The sequence below is a fragment of the Pinus tabuliformis genome, chromosome J, assembly GCF_031772625.1.
Source record: "Pinus tabuliformis cultivar Carrire ecotype Pingquan chromosome J, CPIR1, whole genome shotgun sequence".
NCBI classification, from domain to species: Eukaryota; Viridiplantae; Streptophyta; class Pinopsida; order Pinales; family Pinaceae; genus Pinus; species Pinus tabuliformis.
In genome coordinates this window covers 399,810,428-399,828,427 of record NC_142295.1, presented here as the reverse complement: position 1 = coordinate 399,828,427, position 18,000 = coordinate 399,810,428, and the positions used below count along the sequence as shown (strand labels likewise).

The 18,000-nt window shown below is 38.4% G+C and overlaps 1 protein-coding gene across 4 annotated transcripts in view; it reads right to left on the bottom strand.

Moving 5' to 3' along the window:
* The window catches only part of LOC149227470 (RNA polymerase II transcription mediator), a 77,012-nt gene extending 61,028 nt beyond the window's left edge, over positions 1-15,984 (bottom strand). The window contains exons 1-3 of one of the 4 annotated variants that reach the window (XM_089377799.1): positions 15,715-15,984; positions 15,433-15,608; positions 8,233-8,428 (exon numbers count right to left, since the gene is read on the bottom strand). In XM_089377799.1, the coding sequence (XP_089233925.1) occupies positions 8,233-8,428; positions 15,433-15,521 (285 nt within the window). In that variant the 5' untranslated portion in view covers positions 15,522-15,608; positions 15,715-15,984. The remainder of the gene's footprint in view (positions 1-8,232; positions 8,429-15,432; positions 15,609-15,714) is intronic. The other 3 variants (XM_089377800.1, XM_089377801.1, XM_089377798.1) reach the window with 3 other exon arrangements.
* Positions 15,985-18,000: the final 2,016 nt, after the last annotated feature.

Sequence of the window (18,000 nt, the reverse complement as noted above, 5' to 3'; positions counted from 1 at the left end):
GAACAATTAGAAGAGAAGAAGATCGAAGTATGATTGGGGCTGTTTTTGGGTTTCCTATCCTCACATGTGCAAAACTAGGGCATCATTGTTGCTGAAACAGGGACCGAACTGAAGTCATCTAAGGAGGCCAACATTTGTCCTTGAAGGAGTCTCCATTGCAAGTCAAGATCTATAAAAGAAGACTCTATCCCAAGCGAAGGAGAAAAACCTTTCAATTCTGTCCTCATCAGCCCACACGTGCAAGATTGCAGCAAGTTGCAATGAAGCCGAAAATTACAGGGGGTCAAGATTACAGACTTGCAAGTCCGAAATTTTGTAGAAGGAAGTTGCAGCAAGCAAGTTGACTTGGGTTGACTTTGTTTATCAAGGAAGAGTGTTGACTCAGTCTTGGAGGGTTTTGTCAAGGATCACAGGTCTTGGAATTTGTCAATTGAAGTTCTATAAGAAGAGAAGAATTCTTGTGGGTTTTCCTCTCAAGTGGAGAGGTTTTGGCCCTAGTTGATCACTTATATCTTGTGTCCTCGTCTCATTTTTCTTTATTGTTTGGTAATTGTTTGATGATAAGAACATAATAATAACAGGTGAAAGAAGAAATTAATCAAGTTAAAGTTTAAATACATCACAAGCTATTATCATATTAAGAGAAATCATCTCATTTGTTGCCCCCTTAGATTTCTCAACACTTCCAATTAAATAAACACAGCCAAAGTCAAGAAGAGTCAACACCTTTTGAATCTGCTCCAACTAGAATTTTAGCCCCTGAAACTTAGAAATTTGGACCTACAGTAACTGTAGGAATTTCGGCCCCTACAACTTACCCAAAAACCCTAGAAAAACTTACATGTGTGAGAGAGAGATGCCCAAATCATGTCTTTTTCACTTCTCCTTGACTTTGTCTTCCTTCATCTAGACTTCGCTCTTCTTCTTGTCTTCTTTCCACTGCAGATTAAACTTGATGTGAATTGATGCCAAGGAAGTTGAATTCTCCTTCTATATATATTGCTTCCACAAGGTCGAATAGCCCCACACAGGGTCGACAAGGTGAGGACGTGTAAAATGACTATTTTGACTCAAAATTATTTTTCTTTACATGATACAAATGCCCAAGGGTCAAATACATATGATAATGACTCTTATGACACAAGAAAACCCTAGAAGCCTTCAATGGAGGCTTTGACCTAAAGAACAAATGAAAAGAGCATGAAACACATGCTTAAAAACAATTTTCTTTTTCCTCTTTTTCAGTTTTACAATAAATACATAATGACGAAGTACAATAGCAATTATGAAGGCCGACCATAGTTACAATTTCAACAGATAACAACAGCAATACAGGGAGTTCTCTAAAACTTTGGTTTTATCCGACATGCGTTAATGTATGATATGTCCTTGACTAAGTGTACAGCAGTATGACAGTCAAGAAGGTTGCTTTGGTCCATGGGGATAATGGACAGCAAGAAAATAGCCATGAAAATGGCTCAAAGGAGGTTCTCTCGACCCTAACCTTAATTACATATGCAAATGTGAATTTATGATCACATTGATATGTGTGTGTGTGTGTGTAAATGCCATTATATCTGACAGGGCCTTGTCAAGAATCATTCATGTGGAAGAATTATTGTATAAATTTAATTGGTGCAAATGTAAATGGTTATATGGGATTACATGATAAGTTGTCCAATTAGATTCCTAGTTGGAAGAGGAATCGATGGGGCAGGGAAGCCCTAGTTGACCAATGAATTTTAATGTCATAAAAATATGATTACATGTGCTCATGTTGTGTCATGCAAATGACAAGGAAATGTTGATGGTTATGGCAGCATGTATATTAACTAATAATCAAAATCCTTGATTGCAAGATTGGGCATGTACTCCACTAAGCGTTGTGTTGATGCCAAATGAGAGTTCGGTGGAATAGAGAAACTTTGATGATAGCATAGCTAATAAACCCATGAGGCTTGTTGGTTAATAATCGAGGAGCATAACTTTGATGATAGCATAGTTGAGAAACCCAAAAGGCTTGTTGGCTGATAATCACAGAGGAGCTCTGACGATAGCACAACTAAGAAACCCATGACGCTTGCTGGCTGATAATCTAGAGTAAGCTTAGATGATAGCTTAGCTGAGTAACCCAAAAGGCTTGCTGGTTAATAATCACTGAGTAGTGGTTGTGCCTTACAGGCTGATAAATACATTGGAGACTATGTTGGTTAACAACCTCTGAGAGGTTGAGACACCCATGACTAGTGGGCTAATAACACCTGATGGTAGTTTCACGAGGTTGGGCTGAGAACATGAGTGGTAGTTCCACTGAAAAGTTGTTGGAGAATGCACTCTTATTGCTTCAGCAGCAATGCAGCGGATAAAACCTCCTCACTGTTGGAAACACTGAGAGGGGGGTGAATCAGTATTATTTACAATTAGTTAACTTTTAACTTCACAGAGAGGGGGGTGAATCAGTATTTCTTACAATTAGTTAACTTTTAACTTCACAGAGCATTAGTTTTCATTATCATAAGATAAAATTAAATATTCATTACATGAGCAATAATCAACACCATTCAACAATGCACAAGCATCAAGACAGTAGACAACAGATTTTTAGGTGGAAACCCTTCCAGGAGAAAAACCACCAAAATTTTCTTAATATTTTGTCTTCAATGAAATGTACATCAATATTTTTAGCTCCAACTGAGCCAGGTTCCAACATGTAGGACGCTCCAACATCCTGTTTTCCAGTTGCAACTGGAAGGATGCTCCTACGCCCTAGTTTACAGGATCCAACCTAAAGGATGTTCCAACACCCCATTTACCAACTACAACCAGAAGGACGCTCCAACACCCTATGCAAGCTCCAACCTACTCTAGCACCACCCTGTCACCATGAAGTATTTTCAGGTTCCAACCTAAAGGAGACTCCACTCTCCTGCCTTGCCTTGCCACCCTGATCATCCGGTGGACCACGTTTCACAATTTTCACACTGAATCCACCTGAGTTCATATACAATACAAAATACAAAACTCTCTATAAATACAAACTCTGCTTGAACAATCAAATCTTCTACCGTGCATCAAACCCAGCTTCACAAGCCTTCTACTTCATCAACTAGCTGATGACAATATTACAATATTGTTTTCTCGTCTCTGATAAAAGACTCTATCACTTGTCCTGCTCAAACCCTGGCACATATATCGTTGTTCAACATAAAACTTCAAAACCTGGTCCAACAGCTCATCAACAATACCTTACCCTCATAACCAAATCCATATAGCAACTGCACCTGTCTCAAGTTTCAACAAGACTAGCTTTGCTCATCACATCAACAAATCTCAGACACATTAGACTGTATGTAAACTATGGCAGCTCTGATCTATTTGTGCCCAAGGTTCAAACTCTGTCAAGTCCACTGGTAACATTAGTTCTCATAATAATGTCATTCTCGCATACTTACTATAACTGCATTACTCTGAACTCTTCTGCTAGCTGGACAATTCAAATTCTGAATTAATAACTATGCTCAATATCTGCTCAATAGTAATAGGATAATAGCATCAAACTCTAGAATATAATTCCGACTCAACATTTAAACCCTAGCATCAAAACATGTCAGCACAACACATCAGGTATGTATGTCATTTAATCAGCCCTGCAATGTGTTTCCAACAGGTGTCAAACCCTAGCAGCTGATGTGCAGACCCTTTCAATCCTTTGCCATATAACTCATTCTCAGTAGCACATTCTCACTTACAAGCTTATAAGATACTTGTGGGAGCATATACATTACCATCAACGTCTACAGCATTGCACCTCAACAAAATATCAAACTGGCAGCAGACATAACCATCACCGATAAAGAATCAACACAGTTACTAGCAACTCCAACTGACAGTACCCTGCATATGATAGTTAAATTAGCAACACTTTGGTTCTGGTCCCAAATCTTTGTCATAGCTGCAACATTCTGATATTCCTTATTAGGTTACATTATACAACATGCTATTCTCATAGCTTTTCATTGCACTGATGCACAGGTTCAATATTAAGTTCTGCCATAGCATTTAAAATATCAAGGATATGCGTTGTTCAATGCACAATGTTTAATTTAAGTTCACTCAGATCCCTGCATAATTATTCTTCAACGTCCTGGCACTCTTAATTCAGCTTGATCTACGGATCCTAATGTATACCGTGATTTCTTTGTTCTCTGTCTCAATTGCTTCAACAAATGGAAGGAAAAAAAGTGGTTAGTTCAAGATGGATCTTTCATATCAAGCATATTACAGATGGCAATATTGAGAAGCATAATGCTAGGTTCGTGGCAAGTAAATTTTCCCAAAAAAAGAGAGGATTGTGAGGAGACATTTGCTTTAGTCGCCAAGTACACTTCTATCAAGATTGTTATATCTATTGCTTCAAAGATGGGGTGGAGGATAAATCAAATGGATGTGAAGACAGATTTTCTCAATAGAGTTATTGAGGAGGTGTACATTGAGCAGTCACAGGGTTTTGAGGTGCATGGGAGAAACTCTCATGTATACAGGTTGAAGAAGGAACAACATGGACTCAAGTAGGCACTGAGAGTGTGATACTCGAGAATTGATAGGTATCTTCTAGGTATGGGTTTCGCCAAGAGTGAGGTAGATCCCAACTTGTATTACACAATTATTGGAGATGATCTAATCATCTTGGTGTTGCATGTTGATGATCTATTTTTCACAGGGTGAGAGAAGCTCATTGAGATATGTATGTTGATGATCTATTTCTCACAGGGTGAGAGAAGCTCCTAGAGATGTGTAAGCAAGACCTTGCAAGTTGCAACAAAATTCAAGATGAAGGGCATCAACATGATGCACTACTTTTTGGGTTTGGAGGAGATAGGTGAAATTTTCCTATGACAAGGTAAATATTGTAAAATTTCCATGAAACTCTGCAACTACTTAGATGAATAACTAAAACAAGGTAACTGAAAACTAAAACCTAGTTTATTTTCACCAAGATATAGAGTTTCTTAACTATAAGCAGCAGCATAAACACCAGAGATAAAAACACAATCACACAAATTGACACACTCTAGGGAACCCTTATCTTTGTTGTGGTATTTTATTGATTGTTCTTGAGCAATTGGATCTATTACAAAGCAATTTGTCTCTAAAAAAAAAATTTGCTTCTTCTCACTAATCTCAGCTGATATAATTGATCTCAGCTTGCCTTGATCACTGCTTGATCTCAACCCTCTAGCACACAGTTGTTCCCCTGTTGCCTCCTTGACTTGCCCTACCTCTTGCTTGATCCTACTCCTCCTTCCTTGCGCACTGGAGCCCCTATTTCCTTACGCACTTCACCTATTTCCTTGCGCACAAGGAGCTCCTATTTCCTAGCGCACAAGTCATTATTTCCTAGTGCATTTGTGGCTCCTATTCTCTCGCACAAATCTCCACAAGTCTCCTATTTCTTAACGCACTTGTGGCTCCTATTTCTTAGGACGCAAGCTTCCTCAAATCTAAACATAATCAATCTCCTACATCCTTGCGCACTTGTGATCTCCTATTTCTTAGGACACAAGCTCACTGCGCTCTCCACAATCAAGGATGATCTCACAAACTCGTGAACCGTCTTGTCTCATAATCCTTGTATGAAAAACTTATGATTTCTTTTGCCTTCATCCTCCTCTTTATAGAAACTTGAGTTTTGATTGACGAGTTAATTGAGAGTCCAACTGACTCTGTCTCCAATCAATACTTGGAGTATTAACTTATTCTCCCTCCAATATTGAAGACTAACTCCCTCTAACTGAACTTGTAAGTTGTAATTGCCACCTCGTTCTGTAGTCAAACTGATGAAAACTCCACTTAATTGAGGCTCCAACTCTACGCATGCCATCTTGATAATTATTCCAATAAACTAGAAATAAACTCACCCTAATTGAAATATAACACTTGAGCTCACACTCATACTGAGAGAGACCTTTACTCACTACATTTTCAACAAATATGCAGTTGATATCTTGAGAAGATTTGGGATGGTGGATTGCAAACCTATGTCTACACTTATGATCACCAATCTGAGGAAGCTAAATGCTTCAAAGTCAAAGTTGGTGGATCCCACTTTGTATAGGCAACCAATAGGTTCCTTGATGTATATGGTCAACACTAGGCCAGATATATGCTTTCTTGTAAATACCTTGGGCAAGTTTATGGTGGAGTCAAGGAAGTTGCATTGGGTGGCAGCAAAGCATGTGCTTTGGTACTTGCAAGATACAATGGAATATGGGTTGAGATATGTTAGAAGTGGTGGAGTGCGGTTGCAGGGCTATATCGACTCAAATTGGAATGGGAGTGCAGTGGACAGGAAAAGCATCCCAGGGTGCTACTTCAATCTGGGATCAACAAAAATTTTATGGTTTAATAGGAAGCAGAGTTCAATGGAACTTAGTACAGCGGAGGTCGAGTACATGGCAACAAGTTTGGCGAGTTGTGAGATCATTTGGCTTCGCAAGATGCTCACAAGGTTATTTGGTCTAAAGTTGGATAATCAAAGTTGCATCAAACTCTCAGAGAGTCAAGTGTTTCATGACAAGTCCAAGCATATGGAGATCAAATAACACTTCATAAAAGACAGGGTCCAGAGGGGAGTTGTGAAACTTCAATATTCTACACAAATGAGAAGGCTGCAAATATTCTCACCAAGCCCCTTGTTAAGGGGAAGTTATTCTTCTATAGAGATAAGATGGGGGTGGTGCAAAATTCCTTCCACACCAGGAGGGAGTGTTGATGATGATAGCTTGAACAAGTGCTTCTGCATAGGCTAGGTGTCAAGCATGCAAAAGATGTCCAAAAGCCTCTTTAGGTACTTGCTCATGTTGAGTGACTTTTATGATCTCTTTCCTAAGTCTAACTTAGGAAAAGCACATTGATTAATTTATTAATTAATGTTGGCTATTGGGCTAAGGTTTTCTAATGAAAAGTAAATTTATTTTCTTAAGTGAGTTAAATCTAATCTCTACCATTGATTTCAAGTGAGGCTTAGGATCTAATCCTAGCCATTCATCACTTAGGAGATCTAGGGTTTGAGACCTAACTGAATGAGAAATTGTAAAATAATCCAAAGGGAGAGGTGGAAGACACATTGACTTCATTGGGAAAGAGAATTCCTCAAGAGGAATGAGAGACTCAAGACTGAAGGGAGAAGAGAAGTGTGCAGCTGTAAGTTCGAGTGAGCACAAATTTTGCAGGTGGGGCACACAAGTGAAGGGCAAAGATTTTCTTGGGGTTAAGGCTGAGAGGTTCGAGGCCGAGTTCAAGCAGTTGTGCTGCAAGTGTGAGGAGTCTGAGAGGATTGATGCCACGTGAATGGAGGGTCCAAGCAACTTCAAAAGCACCAACGTTGTGAAAGACAGCCAGCTAAAGTGCGGGACGAATTTCTAAGGGTCAATTTTGTCAGGTTTCATTAGCTGTATTTTCTGTGTATTCTCTAAGGATCATTTTCCCTGTTAAGGAAGCCCTTAATTAACCTGAGTAATAAAAAGTTTAAGAGAACTTGAGGGTGAAAAATTTACTGTGTTTGTAACTAATTTTATATTTAAATTTCTACTGCAAAGTATTTAAGCTAAAATACCAACATATTTTTATTCAGCAATTTTCAAAAAAAATAATTTACTGGGTAAATATATTTTCTGGTCATAAAATAAATTGCTAGGAATTTAAATCAGATATGGTATTGAAAAAATTAACATTACAAAGCTAGTATGTAAGTGGTGGTGTTGCATTTCTATGGTGCTGTATAAATGTCTTACTTTCTAGACAAAATGGAAACATGAATGCTTTTTGGAATACAAGTACAAAATCTGAATTTCAACTAAAGAATAACTCGCTTATAAAGTACAGTTGTTCTTCTACAAATTGGATTCAAAATAAAACAGGATAAATTTATAAAATTTCCAAAACAAAATTACAGCCTGCATTTCTTTTTCTCAAACCTTAGCCTTATGTTCCTATTTTCCGTAGGTTTAGTTGTAGGTTGCAATGCATCCACTGTGTAAAGACTTACAATGAGTCAAAGAACAAACTACAAATACAAAGTATAGAGTTCAAGCATGCCATTTCTTTAGGTTCCTATTAAAAGATTTCTTTATTACCAATCCAAATTTCTAAGTTGCAAGTACAACAAGTCGACTCTACGAGAGAGGAAAAAATGGAGAAACACAAAAACTGTTAAAGTTGTATTATTCTTACATGGTCAATTAGATCCATCACAATTGCCAGCTCTTGCTGAGCTTGATGTAAATTCTCCACAAGGCTTTGCCATGGCCATGCAGGTGTTGACTGGGTTTCATTAGAAGTCTTTGACTTCTTTGCATCTTTCTCTATAGAGATTCCAAAATCTATGCGCCGAAGTAACGCCAGAGGCTTCTCTTCCTGACTGATTTCACTGTCAAACAAGAAAACAGAAAAATGAAGATGAGAATATCTGTAGAAACTTTTTAATGCTATTACTGTCAGGGATTGGCGAGGGGGGAAGGGGGAGGGGATTGGGTTGTTATTAAGAAATGCATTTACAGATCAAAATACAAGATTTCAGCAAGCAAAGAACAGTAGGCAAAAACATATCAATCATAGTAGTCATTTCATTGTGACTTAAGTACAAGGAATATTGAAAATAGTAGTGAGAAATTGATTCCTTGATTTGTGCCTTAATTCAAGGAGTCAAATTCAAGTTTCCTCTTCATCATACACAATTTCCTAAAAATTAAGAGATTCCCTATAAATTAGGATGAGTTCATATAATTTAGGAATCAGTCCCTAAAAATTAGGACGAATTAGGATGAAGTTAACTGATGTGTTGAAATTGAAGGTTGAGTTCTTGATTTTCTAGTGTCAATTGATTGAGGAAAAACACACGTGATTGAGTTTCAAGTAGTTGACTTGAAATAGGAAGAGTTGCATGAACAGTTAACTCACGTTAACTCAATCAATCACAAAATCATTCCTTAATTAGAAATTCAGTAATTTTAGCCATCCGAATTGCTATAAAGAAGGAATGAAGGTACAATTGTATACATTCTTGTATGCACTAGTTTTGTGTGTAAGTTTGTAAGTGAACGTGACAAGAAGGAGGCTTGTGCGAGTTGGTAGAAGGCAGTTTTCCCTTGGCTCTAATTCAGGAGCTAAAGGAGCAGCTCATGCACAAGGAATTAGGGACTTGGTTCCTTGGGTTGGCACTAGGAATTCGGAGCAGAGGAGGAACAAGGGAAGACGGTGGCGTGATCAGCATTCTTGCTAGGGTTTCATGCTTAGGATAAGCAGGGAGAAAGGTGTATTCTCCAAGTGAAACAATTGTATTTGTAAGAGATCAATTGCTTAGTTTCTATCAATAAACAAGCAGAGGGTTTTCCCAGTTGGGTTCCCTATAAAAAGAAAATTGTGTCTTGAATTGTATTTATTTCTGTTCCTATTCCACTGCAAAATTAGTAGAGAAATTATGTGTTTGTACGAAAAGAAACAAACTTTCAGATTGTTTATATTAGCAGATCAAAATTTCGTGGATTTTCTACATGGTATCAGAGGTCCTAGAACAGATTTAAGATCAAATCACATGATGTGCCAGACAAATGAATTGTTAGGGACATGTGGGTAGCTCTCTCCACGCTATATCAGAGTACTTCCGAGCAACGGAAGATGTTGCTAGAAGAAAATCTCAAATGCATCAGGATGCAGAAGGGAGAAGGGATAGATCCCTTCCTCACCAAGATTCAAGAGGTCTAAAATCAGCTTGCAGTTGTTGGGGCGGCGCCTCAACCATAAGAACTAGTATGGTTGGCACTAAACAGTGTCTCGGAGGATTGGCGAATCTTTGTCCAAACTCCAAAGTATATTGGGCAGAGACACGCTACCTAGATGGGACAGGATGTGGGGCGATTTGCAATAGGAGGAAATGAGGCAAGCTTTGCTTAAGAGCTCCTTCAACGCCTTCACACGGCTACAACAGGCTACAAACCTTATTCAAGTCATCAAGCAAACTCGCGAGATCTACTCAAACAATAACTCTGGCTCTGATACCATTTAACTCAATGGCAACAGTAGCAGCGGATTGAAGGGTGTGAAGGAGGAGGAGAATGCGGCCTTAGCATCAAGGGTCCCAATCAAGGGCAGGGGGAAAAGAAGAAGAAGAAATACCTGTCAAAGGTCAAGTGCTTCAGGTGTGGCGAGTTTGGCCACTACAGTACTCAGTGTCCTCTCAGGAAGAAGGAGAAGCAAAAGAAGCGGGCAACGTTCGCGGAAATAGACAAGCTTTCCTCTAGGATAGAGGAAGAGTTTGTTATGTTCGCAGATATACCTCCAGGAGTGAGGTGGGGTGATTTGGTGTTGTAGCCCTGGGCATTGTGCTTGAGGATTCCACCCCATGGATCATTACCAGGCTATGGGGCCCCACAGTATTCAATGGCAGGATGGATCAGTGGCAGTTGATGCAGTCAATACCAGAGTAACAGTTGCAGACTAGTAGCAGTCAAATGTTGAGGAGCACAGAGCAGTATTGATAGTAGATCGGGTCGTTTAGTGCAAAGTTGGCAGCAACGCAAGTATGACAATGCAGATGTTAGTAGCAGTCAGAGATTCAGTAGACAGATGCATCATACTGAACACAGTTGATTCAGTATTTCGGATGCTTCTCAGTTGCAACAACAACGGATGAGAGAGAGTTGCACTGCAGATGCAGAGTTGGCAACAGTACAGTAGTGTCAGCAGCAACACGGATGTAGCATCAGAGTTGCGCAATAGTTGGTGGGCAGCAGCACCCAAACATCAGCAGCGTGACAGAGGATGATACAATGTAGCATCAAAGTTGCGCAATTGTTGGTGGGCAGCAGCACCCAAACATCAGCAGCGTGACAGAGGATGATACAAATAAAAAGTGTTGTGGTAGGGTGTACAACACTAGAACATAGTCCTTGCTAAGAGGGAGTGTTAGTTTTTGTAGCATTGGATGTGTTCTAGTCATGAAACTTGGTGGAGACAGTAGAATACATGAGATCTCCAAAACCTAGAATCGTTTATGGAAATTCCACCTAGGGATAACTTAATTAGATTATCAACTTATTTTTTAATGTTTCCTAAGTCTAAACTTAGGAGAACTGGTTAATTAATCAGAATTAGTTAAATCAAGGTAAGAATAGTCTAGAAACTCACACGGATCGACTTCAAGATGATCTTAGCCCTTGATTAAGATTTAATCCTTGTCGTTGATGCTCCAACAGAAGATTATAAGAAGAATTCGATGGGCACTTGGAGAAGACACTAGAGACACTTGAGTTTCATTTCCTTGGCAGATCAATTTCCAGAGAGCAGCAGCTGTTGCCGGAGAGCCAAAGATTGAAGCAAAGACAGTGAGTGGCAGGGACAGTGAGGTTGGAGAAAGATTTCCAGATCCAGCGAGTGCATTTGCATATATGCCGAGATTTCTCCAAGAGGTTGCGCAGAGCCTCAAGAAGGCAATTCGTTTTGTTGGGAAAGAAGACGCTTTCAGTTCCAAAGATCAGGCAGAGGATCCAGAGTGTCAGAGAGGCGTTTTCCCAGTCAGCAACAAGCACGACGGCTAGACTAACAATCAATTCGATCAGCAGTTGCAGCAGGTAGCATCAGATTGACACAAAGCCTGCGCAAGCACAATTGGATGGCTTGCTTTTCAAAGGCAGTCCAACGCCAAAATTGTCCGGAGTTAGGGTAAATTCCCTCTAGATATTTTTGTCAGTATTTTCTCTGCAGGATAGCCAGATTTCGGCATCCAGATTATTGTACTCAAAATTTCGTTGCTGTATAATAATAAAACCCTCATTTGTTGGACCAATTTTCCCAAGTTGGGTTTTTCCGGGGACATTTGTCCAAAAATAACAGTGTCAAATTTTTGTGTGCATGTGCTAGATTTTCTCAGATTCCAGCGCTATTTTTCTTCAGCAGTTTATTTGTGAAAATCACAGTGTGAATTATTTGGTATTTGTCGTAGGAAACAGCAAATAAATTGTTAATAAATTAACAATTAGAAAAATAATTTCCAATTGCAGTGATAGATGAAATTTTCACATTTGGCACTACGGGTTGAATTCTCTGGAGAAGTAGTGCTTTATTTTGGAGGTCCTGAGCATACTAGTTGGAAGACTGAATTTCAATTCGTCTAGAGGAGGATTTACATACCTATCCTGGGTCATGAGCATTTGAGAGGAGGACAGGGCCAAATTCACCTTAATTTTAGCAGGCCGAGACCTTTTTCTTATGGCAATCGGGTTCACTGATAACCTGTGTGGCAGTTCTGTGGCTATTTAGAGGCTGAGCATGCTTGCAAATAGGAGGAGCAGGGTATAAATTAAGACCACAGCCTGTGGAGGCCGTGATTTCCAGTAGTAACAGCAGCATATATATTGATGCAAAGTCCAATTTGTTGTCATGCCAAGGTTTCTCTGATAAAGAAGGCCAAGGGCGCACTAGTTTTGACCATTGGTAAAGGACTGGGTACTAATTCAGCATAGTTGGGGTTGAATGCATTGCACCATCAACAAAATAAATTCTGGTTCACCTACAGCTTAATTCCAGAGGTACCAAGATTGTCTCCAGATGTAGCAGCAAACTCTGGGGCAGCAACCAATAATAGCAGCAACCATTCTCTTCCTCTTTGACAATCCAAGCATATATATTACATGGGCCTTCTACAGTGAAATCATCATCACTTGCTATAGCCAGAATAACCTCACAGGGGCCGAGTGCACAATTCTTTAGGTAGAGGCTGAAGAAACATAAGCCCTACTATTCCTAGCCCCTACTAAGTGTAACTGCCTCCTACTCTTGGTGGGGGCTATGGATGGTAGGGGGTATGTTACAGCCGAGCTGGTACCCATTGTAGGCCGAATTGTTAAGGAAGGTGCAGTTTATTTATTGCCAGACAGATTTTCTTGGTCAGCAATTTCTCTTGGTGCAGTATCCATTTTTGAACAGCCATACTTCTCAGTGCAACCCTACAGCCATCAGGGTGCCATCTTACCAGGTTCCAGAAATTAATCATTGCTTGTAAAATTTCAGACCTCCATTTAATAATATTACTGGCTTGATTGCTGTTCATGATTGGAAACCAATTTGTGAGGATTCTATCTTACTATGTATGCCAAGTATTTGTAAGAAGGCTCCTGTCACATTTATTTATTTGGTATGCATATAAGGTGATTGATTATAAACTGTTCGACAAATTGTGTCAATGAGATTAAGGGGCAGTATTGAGGATGTTTGGCATATTTCGAAATTTGTTCTTGGCTGCATGTATGCTAAGTGTTTGACATAATGCCTCAATGAGCAGTTTGGTTATTTGAAGGGCAGATTGGCTTAATCTGGAAAAATATATTGGCCGCTGGGGCAAAGTTAGGGACGCTGTTTGGCATATGTGGGAATTGCTTATCAGCTGATTGGTATAATCCTAGTAAGGGACATTACACAGGCCTGTATAATGATTTGGTAGTCAGTCTCTAATAGTTGTGCTTCCCTTCCTTTTAGAAAATTTGCCCAATGATTAAGTAGTAAACTACTGCAACAACAGATAATGCTGTCCATATAAATTGCATCATAATCACAAGGGTAGTGTCACTTAGAATAATGCTAGCTATTGTTTGATAATGATATGACATGAGACAAAAGGGACCACATAAAACAACAATATAGAATGCTGTGAATAGAAAGATATGAACGCATTGAAGTTTCTTGATTTACTACGACAAAATCTAAAATGTAATTTGTTTCCTGGGATTAGTGGCCCTGGTTTGCGTTCAGTGTTACAAGGAGAGTTAGCTGGCCACCCATCACATTGGAGAGTATGTTGTAATCTGGGGGATGTTACTCACCATTGATAGAGTCTTTGCATAGCATTGTAGCCATATACGTAAGGTACTTGTCTTGCTATAGCCACAGCACTAACAAAGCCTACAGTCTCTAACTAACGCGACTCAGAATAAATATAGTTTACTGTGGCTTTGGTGACAGGTTGTTGCCACAAGGGATGTCTATGGTGAACCATTGGCACATTTCCAAGATAGAACTAGATAACAACCAGCGATGCTGCTACAACTCTGCCTTTGAAAGCTCAAAGAAACACCAGGCATAGAATTTTTCTTCAAATATATCGGTACAAGGAAGTACTATTTTTCTCATTGAAATCATGCTACAAATAATCAAAACCTAGGGGCACAGCCCAAATAATTTGCCTGATGAAGAAAGGAAATAATTTTCTTAAGAGTGAACCCATAGAGTCTGAGTTAGATGCAATAACTGCACCAAGAGAAGCTAGGTGCTCTTCAGCCTGGGGCAAGGAGATCTCCATGTCCATAAGTGCATACATCAATGTGTGATGCAAATATAATCAAATGGCAAACAAAAATTGACATCCAACACCTAATGTGAAGAAAAGGAAACCTCCATCTTAACCCAAGGTCTTGTACACAGTGAGAGGTTTGCAACTGAGTTCTTTCTATCCCCTTAATGTTTAATAGATCCGAGACTAAAATGGATCTATGTTAATCTCCCTTCATTTTAGGTTATTTTATGATCTCATAATAATTTGATTCGGTTGAGTTCATATGCCTAGACTTTAAAAGAGATTATTTCTGGAATCCCCTTGTTGAAGGAGCTATATGCATGCCTCTCCAGTACATTTGACAGATCCTTGTGGCGATTCACTAGCATTTATATAATTTCTTTCTTTCTGCTCAAGGGCCGTATATACTTGATTGATTGAGTTGCTTTAAAAATCCTTTGAACAAGCACCTAAGTAAAGCAAGCATAGAGTTTCTAGCGTAAGAGAGAAGAAGAGGAGAAAATGTTCCCACAAGTTAGCTAGATTCACAACCAAAACTCAGGGATCTATCTGGGGCAAAACCAAAGATGATTGTCAACCTATTAACTTTAAAAACGTAAAAGCCTTGCTCCTTTGCCTTTTTTTTCATATATGAGATGTCTTGCATTTTTTTTCATAGATGAAATGCCTTCTCAATATAGTACCGCAACACTTATCAACTGGTGAACCCAATTTCCAAAACATGCTGCACACCCATATCAAACCCCGGTATGGTTCACATATCTTGGGTACATTTTATTCCTTTTTTTTTAATAAATAGAACCCGTGAGTATATGCTACTAGGCTTCATGTGCCTGAAACCTAAGCATGTCCAATTAGCTACATATTCTTAGATAATTGGTTACTAACATTCACAAATAGGCTGCTTGTGCCTGAAACCTAAGCATGCCCAATTAGCTACATATTCTTAGATATTTGGTTATTAACATTAAAAAAAACAGAAAAATTTAGCGTGTAATTATTGTGAGGGGACTAGTGTCACAGTTTTCGGGCTTATAATTGGTAACATCATAGAGCAAATAGGGTTAATGAGTATGGCCTGTACTCACTGGGCAAAATGCTCGGCACCATTTTCGTCGATTGCATCCAAGCGCTTTATTGGAAGCTTGTCGACGGTTACTTTGACATTTTCTGCCATGATGAGTCGGCCCTTCAATCCTGTAGTCCCTTTAGAGATTTACTGCGGCACAACATCGAAGGATAAAAGCTCAGATTTCGCTCCAACCTGGACATAGTATCATTGCAATGAAAAATATGGGCTTCAAACATAAAAGTAATGCATAGACATTGAATGTCCTTCTAATTTCATATTTAGATTCTGTAGACCATACCAGGTTAAAATAGAACGTAGTAGATACCAGTCAGGAGATCAAAAAAAACACCGGAGTTATCTTGAGCTGAAATTCACTGGTTCGAAGAAACCATGCTGTCCTTCTTAGAGAAGAGGGCTAAACATGTTTAGCCGCTCTTCTCGAGCTTCGCAGGGAAGTGAAGCCTTTCCCGCAGAGGCAGCTACGAGAAGCAGTGATGTTACCTTCGCAAATTTACAACAAAACCATGTACTTATTATTATTATTTTATTAAGAAGTTTCTGCAGACGTCCATTAACCACCAGTTCATACCACGCCCTCTCGGAACTAGCCAACACACTTAAATGGCAATCGCGATGACCATTATTTTTTTCAAAAGTCAAACGCATGTCTTATTTCAAAAGTCAAAGTTTCAGAGTTCTATTTTTTTTTTTTTAATTATTTTGGATGATCACAATTTCAAAAAAAGAGTTTTATGGGCAAAATTTTCTTAAAATTTTGAACATTTTACATAATTTTAACTATTTTAGAGCTGTAAGTTTTTATAATCTATAATGTTGATATTAATTTTTCGGATTAATCATATTGTTAAGATTTGGTCATATTTCGAATTACATTAGTCGGTTTGAAACGTGGACCAAATCCTAATGATGTGATTCATCTAAAAAATTGATATCAATAATTTTAACTAATTTAAATCAAATATGTGTTTATAAATAGTAAAATAGCGTTATTGTTATACTTGCATTAGTTATGATATTACGATTTCAGTTTTATTTTAATTGCGTATTAATTTGTTTTGACTAAAAATTTGTGTCATTTATTCTAGTTTAATGTTGGAAATTCAATTTTTGTTATTTTTTATTATTATTTAAATTTATTTATATGTAAAATGATTGATTGAAGTCTTATTATGAGTTGTTTAGTAATTTTTATTTTTATTAGTTACTTTGTTTTGTTTTTATTTTTATTTAACTTTTTTATTTTGATTTTTTTTATTTTTTCTATTATTTCCATTTTCATAGGTTATAGTTTTTTCTCTATATTTTCAATTTAAGATAACTGATTATTATTTAAGCAAAGCCTTTGGATAGAAATCACATAAGAGAAATATATATATATATATATATATATATATATATATATATATATTGAAGTGTTTTTTTCTATTATTGTTTAAATTTATTTATTTGCAAGGTGATTGGTTGAGGCCTTAGGTTGCTTTTATTTCTATTAGTTACTAATTTTTTGTTTTTAATTTTATTTTTTTATTTAAATTTTTTTATTTTTTATTTTTTTATTATTTCCATTTTCATAAATTATAATTTTTTTTTTCCATATTTTCAATTTAAGATGACTTATTATTATATTAAAAATATATTTTAATAAATTTATTTATTAAATGTTATATATATTAGTAAAAAATAAAACACACACGGTCTGCTTGAGAAAGGAAGGGTTTGGCTCTGCAACCTGCGAGATCCGCATTTTGCGCGTTCCGAAGCCTACGAGCGTGCCCGCTTTCTGCGCGTCCTGATCCCTACGTGCGCATCCGCCGAGGGCTTTGCTTCAAGTTGCGGCCGGTTGGGCTGGACCTTCTGGCTCTTCATGGAGGAGCTAGATCCCCTTCAAGGGTCTTCCTCCCCTCCTCCGCCTTACGCCGTTGAGGCCTTCAGAACCTTGTTGGCCTCTCTGCCCAAGAAGAAATGCGTGGAAGCTGCAAAATTTGTGAAAAAACTAGAAGATATCCCTGTGATTGCCCTTTCGCCTTAAGGTTTGATTCAGGTAGCCTTGTCTCTAGCAGATCGTGCTCTGGTCGGTCAATTTACAGGACTTTGGCCTTCCCCAAAATCAACTGAGAACTGGGTCGCTAGGAACTGGGCACCTTTGATAAAAAACAAGGTAACCTCTTACTTCCTCGAAAGAGGATATTTCTTATTTGAATTTTCTGCAAAAGAGGACAAAGATCTCATTTTCAGGAATGGACCTTACTTCATGGGCCCCCAAGGTCTGTATTTAAATAAATGGACGCCAAACTTCGATCCAATGGTGGATGTGCCTACAGCGGTCCCGGTGTGGGTAAGACTCCCCAATCTTCCCGTTCATTGCTGAAACTGGGACTCTCTGAAACATATAGGAAACACTCTTGGGAAATTTATAGACAGGGCCAACAGCAAAGATCAGTATGACTGTGCCAAAATCTGTGTGGAGGTAGATCTGGAGGTCAGACTACCAGAAGCCATCAAAATAGTTGTAGGTCCCTGGACTCATGTACAGAAACTGGATTATGAGCAGCTGTCGTTCAAA